The following is an 11,360-nucleotide window of genomic DNA, read 5'->3' on the forward strand; positions in this document are numbered from 1 at the left end:
TAAAAAAATTTAAAAGAAAAATAATTAATTCTTTAATTTAAAAATATCTTTCATACACTCTTAAACTTTTTTAAAAGTATAAAAAAAAAAACTTTTTTTAAAAGTAAAAAATACCGTTATTTTACAAATAAATCGTTAATATCATATTTAAAAAATACTCATAAACTTTCAAAACATTAATACTTTTCGACTACAAAAATAAAAAATTTAAATTTAAATTTAAATATGATATAAGAGGGTTAATTGATGGTTTCCCTATGTATATATTTATAGGAATAATTTTTGTTTTTAAAATTTCATTACTATTTTTTAAACACAGTAAGAATGGTAAAAAAAGATTTAACTGGATATGTATTTTTAAAGTTTTTTTTATTTTTATTTTTATTATTTGATTGTCTGTGATTTTTTTTCTAATCACTTAAAAACATTTTTTAAAATACATAAAAATTAATTAAAAAATTTTAAAAAATTGTATATATATATATATATATATATATATATATATATTTTTCATATTATAAATTACGCTGATAACACCCGGAAGTGTTTCTTCCATTTATTCGCTGCTCCTTCCTCTTCATCGCGCGGTAGCGAAGGCTTTCAAAAGAGTAATCTCAGATTCTCAAAAGATTCTTCGCGGATTGGAGAAATTCTCACAATACATGAATAATGTGTACAAACTCCATTGTTGTATAATCAAAACTTGCAAGCAGAATGATCCTCGCTCTCTCCGTAGCCTCCTTCTTTCCTGTGCTGCTGCAGCTCCCGAAAGCTTATCTTATGCTCGCTATGTATTCTCTCGGATTCCTTCTCCAGATACCTTCGCTTACAACACCATCATACGAGCACATTCTCACTATTTTCCTTCTCATTCTTTGTCCTGTTTCTCTTCTATGCGGTGCAATGGCGTCCCCTGTGATCATTTCACATTCCCATTTGTTCTCAAGGCATGTTCTCGATTGCAAATGGATCTTCACTTGCATTCCCTTATTGTTAAGTATGGTTTGGACTCTGATATTTTTGTGCAGAATTCGTTGATGAGTGTTTATGGTTGCTGTGGGTCTGTTGAGATTGCAGTCAAGGTGTTTGATGAAATGTCTGAGAGAGATTCTGTTTCTTGGTCTACTGTTATTGTTTCTTTTGTTAATAATGGCTATGCATCTGAGGCTTTGGCCTTGTTTAAGGCAATGCAGCTGGAAGATAAAGTAGTTCCTGATGAGGTAACCATGCTCAGTGTGATATCTGCGATCTCGCACTTGGGAGCATTAGAATTGGGTCGTTGGGTTCGGATGTTTATCGACAAGCTTGGCTTGGAAATTTCTGTTGCTTTGGGCACTGCTCTTATTGATATGTTCTCCAGATGTGGCTCCATTGATGAATCAGTTGTAGTATTTGAAGAGATGGCGGTGAGGAATGTGTTGACATGGACCGCGCTGATAAACGGGTTTGCAGTCCACGGTCGCAGTAGGGAGGCTTTGGCAGTGTTCCACAGCATGAGGAATTCAGGGGTACAGCCAGATTATATAACCTTTTCTAGTGTCTTAGTAGCTTGTAGCCATGGCGGTCTTGTAAGAGAAGGTCGGGATATTTTCGAAAGCATTTCGAAGGATTATAAGATGGTTCCTTATCTAGAGCATTATGGCTGCATGGTTGATCTTCTTGGCCGTGCAGGGCTGCTGAATGAAGCTTACGAATTTGTCGAAAGAATGCCAATGAAGCCGAATTCAATCATCTGGAGGACCCTTCTCGGAGCATGTGCGAATCACAACGATCTCGATATAGCTGAGAAGGTGAAGGCGAAGATCTCTGAGCTAAACTCGTCGCACGATGGCGATTTTGTGCTTCTATCCAATGTGTATGGAGCAGCTGGTAGATGGGTAGAGAAGACATCGGTGAGGAGTTGGATGAGAAGCAAAAGAATAGGCAAAGAACCTGGCTGTAGTTTGATTAATATAGACCAAGCGACTCACGAGTTTGTTTCTGGGGACGATTCTCATCCACAGTCCGAGGAGATAACGAAGTTCTTGAGCTTGATTATTGGGAATCTAAGAAACAGCGGTTACACGCCTCGCACGGAAAATGTACTACACGATATCGACGAGGAAGAAAGAGAGCATTCCTTAAGTTATCACAGTGAGAAATTAGCCGTGGCTTTTGCTCTTCTTAGTTTAAAGGATAAAAGGACGATAAGGGTCATGAAGAATCTTAGAATTTGTCATGACTGTCATTCGTTTATGAAACATATTTCAGACAGGTATGAGAGGAAGATAATCATTCGGGATCGCAATCGGTTTCATCATTTTGATAAAGGATCATGTTCATGTCATGATTATTGGTGAAATTTCTCCCTTGAGTTGTTCCCTCTTCCCATTTATCTGTTCTTCAACTACGCCAATCCTTTAATGGTTATTACAATTTCATGAACTTCAATTATAAATCAGAACCAAGAATCAGCATATCACCGAATAGATGGTGATGTTTTCGACGTTGGACAGGTGAATATCATGTAAGAACTTGCTCTTAAGAGAGGAGAATGATAACGAACTTCAACCATAAATCAACACCAGGAATTGGCATATCGCCACATGTGGATGGTAATGTTTTCGGTGGCAGACAGATGAATATCACGTAAGAACTTGCCCTTGAGGGAAGGGGAATGACAACGAACTTCAATTATAAATTAGCACCAAGAATCAGCATGTCGCCGAATGGATGATGATGTTTCCAGTGGCAGACAAGTGAGTGAATATCCCATAAGAACTTGCCCTTGAGAGAAAGGAGAACAACAAACTTCCATGCCCTTGAGAGAAGGAGAACAACAAACTTCCATTATAAATCGACATGTCGGTCGAATGGATGGTGATATTTCCAGTGGCGGATAGGTGAATGGGGAATAGGTGAATATCACATAAGAACTTGCCCTTGAAAGAAGGGGAACAACAAACTTCAATTATAAATCAGAACCAAGAATCGACATGTTGCGGGCGGACGGGTGAATATGATCACGTAGGAACCTGCCCTGCGCTTGAGAGGAGGGGAACAACAGCTGAAACCCCGCCTGAATATCACGTAGGAACCTGCCCTGCTCGTGAGAGGAGGGGAACAACAGCGGAAACCTGCCTGAATATCACGTCGGAATCTGCCCCGCCCTGCCCTTGAGAGGAGGGGAACAACCACTGATAAAACTATTTCTCATAAGTTGAAAATGATTGTATGAAAAATCCATTATAAAGGTATTCTTACTTTAATGTTGTGGTTTCTCTAATCGATTTGGAACCGATTTGGAATGACTGCAAGGGATCCTAACACAAACAGGCTCTTAGAACAGGTAATTTATTTCATACTGCATATGAATCCACCCAATAACAATCAAGACAAGCGAAGATTTAATCAATACTCCAGCAGTGCAATACAGGCTATTATTTTGACGGTGGAGGCAATACACATCTCTCTGAAGGGGAAAAAATTCAAACAATCATGGCTCAATTCTGGTATCATTCTGCTAAGATGAGTATCAATGCCCACTTCAAAAAGTGAAGCATTCACGACACTAAAATCTAAATCATTTGATTTGTGCACTGTTTGGAGAAGGAAAAATCTGGCCAATAAAATGAGAACTCTCAATACAAAGAATTACTGGGAAAGGGCATGTAAAGAACTATGATTTCTGTATAAAAAAAAAAACTATAATTAAGCAAAGGATAGAGATCTACTGTGCTTTGTTTTTGAAGGACAGCCCTTCGGCTGGATGATGATTGAGCTTTCAATCTATAAAACGTCCCGGGTTCGATGCTGGAAGCTCTTCGTTACGCTTCTATTGAGCTTATCTGTGGAAATCATTAGGAATCACCAATGAACTGCAGCCGATGAATTTCACGATTTGTCTCTCTGCTCATTTTTCCATGACTTTTTTGCAGCTTCTGCCGATGCATCGTTGGAATCCCCGTCCTTCGGTTTGGAGAAGAAAGGATCCCATTCATGAGGTCCGACTTCCCGCTGCCCATCTTCCAGTAACGCATATTTCCAACTATTTTCCTCGATGAAATTATCGTCGGTGTGTCCTTCAATGATATCCTTCCTCAACTTCGTAACCTTGTCGATAATAGCTTGCACCGAGACATCGAAAGCATCCTTCAAAGTTTCCAACTTGGAGCGCGGATCAGCATATACCAATCTTGGAATCAGATTGATTACCTCCTCCTGCATTAGCTTCAACTGCTCAGGAGAAATTTGAGCAAGCCTTTCTTCTATGCTAACGTTTCTCTTGCGGATATCGTCCTCTGGGATGAATACAGAATATCTTGTGAAGTTCTTGGGGAGATGCCAAGTATATTGGGTGTATGCTGACCCTGGATGGAAGAAGACGGGTATGCAACCGGCTAACATAGCATCGAAAGCTGATCTTCTGGTATACGAGTCGCCTTGAGGTTGCAGGCAGAAAACGGAGCTCTGAAACATCTGCATTATACTGCTCGGAGAATGACACTTGCTCTCCCCAAAATCACATTCGAGCAGCTTGCAGACCTTAGATTTCTTACATTGATCAATAATCTGCCCTCTTATTGACTTGGGATTGTCGGGGCGTGGAGCACCTGCGAACGAAAACATCCATTTCCGTTCAAGTTTTCTCATCCGATCCTGCCAATTAAACACATCAGCATCCTTTGCAGGATGGAAATATGTTGGGTATGGAATACCAAAATCATTGGCATTCCATGGACTTGATTCAACAACAAGCATCGACATGTTCTTAGCCGCAGGTAAAAACAGAAGCTTATTTCCCCAATCCGTTTCTTCCTCGGAGAGCCTTCTGAAATCCCACGTTATCCTACCTGCAACAAGGAAGTGATCTCGACCGCCCATTATGCCCCATTCGGGTCTTTTTTCGAGCCAGTTGACCAAATCAAGTGAAGCTCTGTCTCTAGTGGATATATTATATCCCCAAAGGTATCTCGCAATATCGAATCCAGCATAAAATGGCACAAAAAAGGCAGCAGCAATGGAAGAATCCTTAGTCAAACAATCATATTGCTTCATTCGATTACTGAAAACCACATCGACGGCAAACTGATTTGTGGCATACCACCCTGTATCAGAGAACACTCCTTCCACATTTTCAAGTGGTGGACCAAGCCCAGCGTTGGTTGTGAACTTACACATATTTGTCCAAAGGCTTAGACTCTTACACTCCCTCAGCATATCCTCATTAAACCTAGAAGGAAGGTCGTGAACAAATATATACCTCCCACCGCATGGATCGCTCTTGTTTTCAACAGTTTTCAATGCCTTAACAAACGAAAATTTCTGAATCTCAGGTTCGGCGGTGGATTTAGGCTGCCGGTCCACAGGCTGAGGAGGCTGAGGAGGCTCGCGGATTGATCTCACATCGACTTTCGGTGCATCTACGACCCGTGAAGGGGCAAATTTCCGGACTACAGGCAAGTCTACAGGTCCATCTTGGGGGTTTAATTTGATTGATTCATCATCAGATTGACCTCCAAGCACCGCAAAATGGAAGTACAACAATAGGATCCAGAAGAACGCCGACAATAACACAAGAAAACAAAGCCGAGAGTTCTGATTCTTCCCGGCTCCTCGCTCCATATGCTCCGACGGGGCAATCACTAACGGCCGGCGTCTCATAGGATGGAACCACCAAATCCGGCTGACCGCCAGGTCTCCATTTCGAAAGAATCACTCACAAATCCATCTCGAAATCTCGAAATCCCAAAATCAACAAGAAAAAACACCAATACCTTGCTCGACTGCGCTTGATGCGAAATAACCGATCGAAATTACTGTCGAACGCAATACAAAAGCAAGAATTAGAAATAGAAACCACAGTATTCAAACTTCGTGCGTAAACGTCGGGCAATGCGACCGAATCTAGCGAGATAGAAAGAAGATGCAACACAATAAAACATTGCACTATATGAAATCCCGAAACACAACAAATTATTGGATGCTTTGGTCGGTTACATAACATTTAGAAGCAAAATACAGAAACAAGAACCAAATTGAAAAGGAATCAGAACAGATCTTCAGAGAAGTGCAGCAATGGCGGAAGAAAACGAGATTTAGAGACTTACAGAGTAATCTAGATGATGCTTCCGAGAATTAGGAGTGGAAATTCTCCCCGATTCTCGAGAGCTTTCCTATGAGCTGTGCGAGAGAAAAGGGAACGAATTGGCAAAGTAATATAAGAGAAACGGTGACGCCTTGTACCGCGAAGGGAAGGGATCCGCCCACGGTACTGGACTGTTGTCGGTAGTCGCTACGATTGCGCCACGTGTTACTAGTCCACGTGTCCGCTCGTGAAAATTTGATCCCATGCCGGAAATTTCGAAAATAATTTTTTAAAATAAAAATGTCTTAATAAATTCTTAAATACTTTTATTTTATTTTTTAATAAATCTGATAAATTAAAAATTTTTAAAATCAATTAATTTATTCCATATAAATTTAAATATTATATTTAATAAAAATGTAATAACTCAAGTCTACTAGCAGATGATGTTCATTTTGGCGCTTTATGTCTTGTTGTCAATCTCAACGTTTTAAAACGCGTCTATTAGGAGAGGTTTCTAAACCCTTATTATAAATAACATTTCGTTTTTCTCTATCGACGTGGAATCTCCCAATCCATCTCGTCTTAAAAAAAGTTAAAAATAAAAAAATTGGTAAAATGGAAAGTTTGCAAACAAAATTAACCAACAATATAATTTAAATGGAAATATAAATAAATACACGTGGAGTGCAGGGATTGGATGTAAAGTTGGATCACCTTCACTCGGTTTGTGGGGTCCATTAGCTGGATTTGACTGGTTTAATTATTTAATTGCTATAATTATTTTTAAGCATTACCATAATGGGGAGAAAAAAGAAATTTACATTTAATTAAAAAAATTTATATTTTTTATATAGAAAAAATGTGATTTTATATTGTGGAAAAAATAAGTTTAAATGGTTTAGAGTTTTTAAATCCCTCACAAAAGAGTTCGCCCCAGATTCACTAGTAGATATTGTTATGTTTGAGCTTTTCCTCTCGGGCTTCTCTTCAAGGCTTTAAAACCCGTCTATTAGGGGGAAGATTTCCATATTCTGATGGAGCTTTCCCTCTCGGGCTTCTCCTCAAGGCTTTAAAACCCGTCTACTAGGGGAAGATTTCCATACTCTGATGAATGGTGGTTTGTTTTCCTTCCCGACCACCGTGAGATATGACAAAGATGCTGAGGTGTTGTGTTGGAAAATGTATTCCCTTTTTAACAAACAAATTTTGTTGTTATTTCAAACAATTTATTTGTCTCTAGTGAAAATATTTAAAGACTGCATTTAATTTTTTTCAAATAATTCATTTGTCTTTTGTTAATATTTAAAGAATGTTTTTTTTACCGTTCATAAATGTTTCAAAATTACCGTTAAATTTTTAGAATGTTGTATTGGAATAGTAACTTTTCTTTTATTATTTAGATGCTCCATTTCGACGAAGAAGAGCAGACATAGGGACTCGAGTCAGGGAGGGGGATAAGCAAAGTCTTATCCCTGAGAATCGAATTCTAAACCGACACTACTTTTGAGATTCTTTAGACCCATGACGACCCGTGCTCCTAAGATCATAGAAGCAAGGGACTTCTCACTGGGTGAGCATATTTGATTAAAAAAGCCTTAGAAGCCTATAAGAATATTGGACAAAAAAAAAAAAAAAAAAAAAGGATTAGGTCTTCTCAAATGGTCTTAATAAAGAGTGCGGGATTAGGTCTTCTCAAATGGTCTTAATAAAGAGTGCGGGATTAGGTCTTCTCAAATGGTCTTAATAAAGAGTGCGTGTGTTTCCAACAGAGAGTTTATGTTCAATAAATTCGTGGGAAAATCCTGAATTTGAGACTTTCTATACCAAAAAATATTCTTAAACAAAGGTATTCGTAGCTCAAAATCAATGTAACGACCCTAAATATTTTACTTAACCTACGATCACTACGGTACACATATCATGAACATTTAATGTGAAAATATCTCAATTGAAACTTTATAATAAAATTAACCTTAATCTTGAGGTATTTTAATGCTTTTAAATAAACTAATACAAATGAAAATAAAACTAAAAACAATACAAAAGGAAAGCCTCTATACTAACCTATATGCTACTAAATGGAAATGCAATTAACTTATACTAATCTATAGTATGCTAAAATTTAAATACGAAATTATCGTTCAGACGGTGGATCAATCAGGCGTGAAGATTCAACCAAAGAAAGCATGTACCACAATCTCCTAGATGCGATGTCACTGTTGACCGTACAGAGGAGCCATGCCTTTACCTGAAAAGTAGAGTAGCACATGGCTTTGAGTATTTTAATAAATACTAAGTAAATGACCCCTATCGGGGTTAAATGCAAACACAGAAGAGTTACATGCATGTGACCTCATAACAATCTATTTTCGTACGGCGGCTATTCTAACGGACAACTTGGATGTGTAATTAATTCTCCTACACATGGTCCACACGTGGGAGTATGGACCTNAAAAAAAAAAAAAAAAAAAAAAAATTAAGACCTAGAAAAACATGATGGTAACTTAAAACTTAAACCCTAAACCCTAAAAATTAGGACTTGAACAGTGTAACAATGATCGGGAATGAAAACCAATACCTCAACATCGTCAAACCATTTTAGGTCATCATCATACCATTTCACGTCTCAAGACAGTGACCTGGAATAAAATTTTAGATCCAAACGCTACTGCACCGTTCCAGATTGCAAACCCTAAATCATGTCGGTCATGAATATAGTAACTTAAAAATAGTACTCGGATTTCTATTTTTCAATTGAATTATGTTCGGATCGAGAATTCTTACCGAATTTATTTGATTAAATAATTTGATTTTAAACTAAAGCAATTTAGATTCATAAACGATCACATGATGATGAAATTCAATCATCGGTTATTATAAAGAATATTTAGAGCCCATCACATCGCTTTTTATTACATAGCATCAATAATGCGTTTTTACTGTTTTAGGATCTCCACTGTCCTTCAACTGAAAAGGCATTATTTGTTATTTAAAAAGACACTATTATTGGAAAATTATTAATAAAATAATGGTTTTTTCTTTTAAGAGATTATATATATATATATATATATATATATATATATATATATATATATATATATATATAGCTCAGGCCTAGTGCCACGTGGCAGCATATGAAAGGCTCAATTTTTTTTCGATTATAATCCCGAACAAATGAGAATTATGCATTGGCAAGATCGTTAGACGAAAAGAAGCTATCATACCGTATTTAAGTTGGGTCAACCTTTCTTCTAAGGGTTCTATACTTTGAGGGCTGTTTTTGTTCATGATGATGTCATCCCTTTTTTTTTTTGGTACGTGGGTTGGTCAAGTTGACCTAAACAAGGATTAGGTCTTCTCAAATGGTCTTAATAAAGAGTGCGGGATTAGGTCTTCTCAAATGGTCTTAATAAAGAGTGCGGGATTAGGTCTTCTCAAATGGTCTTAATAAAGAGTGCGTGTGTTTCCAACAGAGAGTTTATGTTCAATAAATTCGTGGGAAAATCCTGAATTTGAGACTTTCTATACCAAAAAATATTCTTAAACAAAGGTATTCGTAGCTCAAAATCAATGTAACGACCCTAAATATTTTACTTAACCTACGATCACTACGGTACACATATCATGAACATTTAATGTGAAAATATCTCAATTGAAACTTTATAATAAAATTAACCTTAATCTTGAGGTATTTTAATGCTTTTAAATAAACTAATACAAATGAAAATAAAACTAAAAACAATACAAAAGGAAAGCCTCTATACTAACCTATATGCTACTAAATGGAAATGCAATTAACTTATACTAATCTATAGTATGCTAAAATTTAAATACGAAATTATCGTTCAGACGGTGGATCAATCAGGCGTGAAGATTCAACCAAAGAAAGCATGTACCACAATCTCCTAGATGCGATGTCACTGTTGACCGTACAGAGGAGCCATGCCTTTACCTGAAAAGTAGAGTAGCACATGGCTTTGAGTATTTTAATAAATACTAAGTAAATGACCCCTATCGGGGTTAAATGCAAACACAGAAGAGTTACATGCATGTGACCTCATAACAATCTATTTTCGTACGGCGGCTATTCTAACGGACAACTTGGATGTGTAATTAATTCTCCTACACATGGTCCACACGTGGGAGTATGGACCTACTAGTTGGTTTGCACACCTCCTCGGCCCCTTTCTGGTTGGACGAACATTCTCTAGTAGCTGTTGATGTTGGACACCCGTTAAGAGTAGCGACCTTCACGACAGCACTATGTCAAACATAATGAACGTTTCCCTACCTAGTAGCATACACATCTGTACTATCGTGAAGGAATATGGGTATCCTCCGACGCATGAACACACAATAATGTATGAGGCCCCAATATTTTCCATTTTAGTTATCATTAATACAACCCCCTTAGCGTCTTCTCATATCTTATCGTAACGTTCACCAAAATTCTGGCAATCCACTGACGTTTTCGAGTTTGAGTTTTTTTTTTTTCCTACAGTTACAATCAACCTCATAAAAATCTTATATTTCCTAAAAAGGTTCTACCTCATACTCTTTTTAACAGAACTTTAGCTCTAGCGGATCGTAATGAAAAAAAATAATTTTCAATAACTTGTCGAGTACCTTTATTTTTCTAAAAGTTTCAATATTTCTCACCTTTCACAAACGTTTCAAAATGACCCTTGAAATAGAAACCTTCTAGTACTTAAAGCAAATATTAGAATATGAAATAGGGTTTACATTCTTATAATTTGACCTAAATCTTTTTCATCTACGAACTGTATTGACAAAAGAATCCATCGTGTTTCTTAAATTTATAGTTTTTTTTCCTGCCAAAAAAGTCAACCCTCCAATAAAGACCTTGACTTTTTTCTCTTCATATATTTAAAACACTAATCATGATTATATTTTAATGGGTTGGGAAACACCTATTCTCTCCCTTTGTCTAATTGGGATTTTCTTTCTATGACAATGGAAGTCATTACTTTTAGCTTCTAGAAGGGAAGTGAACAACTTCAAGAAGGAAAGAATGTTTCACCCAATTTGCATCATAAGGGTAGGTAAATCACAAACACCTCTATTTTTGACTTCTTGCCAAAACAATGAAAACAAAAAGCAAAAAGGTGGAGTAGTCAAAGTTGACCATAGAATTGGAATTTATCGATAACATCACCTGGCTGTGAATCAAAGACAGTTTGCAGAACAAGGACAATATCCCCAGGAATAAAGGAGTAACCAAATTAAAAAAAAAAAAAAAAAAAAAAAAAAAAAAAAAAAAAAAAAAAAA

At 37.0% G+C, this 11,360-nt stretch overlaps 3 protein-coding genes across 3 annotated transcripts in view; 1 reads left to right on the forward strand and 2 right to left on the reverse strand.

Moving 5' to 3' along the window:
• Nucleotides 1-544: 544 nt before the first annotated feature.
• On the forward strand, nucleotides 545-3,214 carry LOC111811108 (pentatricopeptide repeat-containing protein At4g21065-like). Its single transcript, XM_023697838.1, has one exon. The coding sequence runs from the start codon at nucleotides 663-665 to the stop codon at nucleotides 2,337-2,339; it is 1,677 nt and encodes a 558-aa protein (XP_023553606.1). The 5' UTR covers nucleotides 545-662; the 3' UTR covers nucleotides 2,340-3,214.
• A 155-nt stretch (nucleotides 3,215-3,369) lies between these two features.
• On the reverse strand, nucleotides 3,370-6,185 carry LOC111811107 (xyloglucan galactosyltransferase MUR3-like). The gene is made up of 2 exons (XM_023697837.1): nucleotides 6,090-6,185; nucleotides 3,370-5,798 (listed from the first exon to the last, which is right to left on the reverse strand). Exon 2 carries the CDS (start codon nucleotides 5,641-5,643, stop codon nucleotides 3,874-3,876), a length of 1,770 nt encoding a protein of 589 aa, XP_023553605.1. The 5' UTR covers nucleotides 5,644-5,798; nucleotides 6,090-6,185; the 3' UTR covers nucleotides 3,370-3,873.
• Nucleotides 6,186-9,739: 3,554 nt separating this feature from the next.
• The window catches only part of LOC111811913 (tyrosine decarboxylase 1-like), a 10,716-nt gene continuing 9,095 nt past the window's right edge, over nucleotides 9,740-11,360 (reverse strand). The window contains exon 14 of the mRNA XM_023698971.1: nucleotides 9,740-10,022. The gene's annotated coding sequence lies outside the window, so the exon portion shown is untranslated. The remainder of the gene's footprint in view (nucleotides 10,023-11,360) is intronic.

Source organism: Cucurbita pepo, chromosome LG15, assembly GCF_002806865.2.
Source record: "Cucurbita pepo subsp. pepo cultivar mu-cu-16 chromosome LG15, ASM280686v2, whole genome shotgun sequence".
NCBI lineage: Eukaryota > Viridiplantae > Streptophyta > Magnoliopsida > Cucurbitales > Cucurbitaceae > Cucurbita > Cucurbita pepo.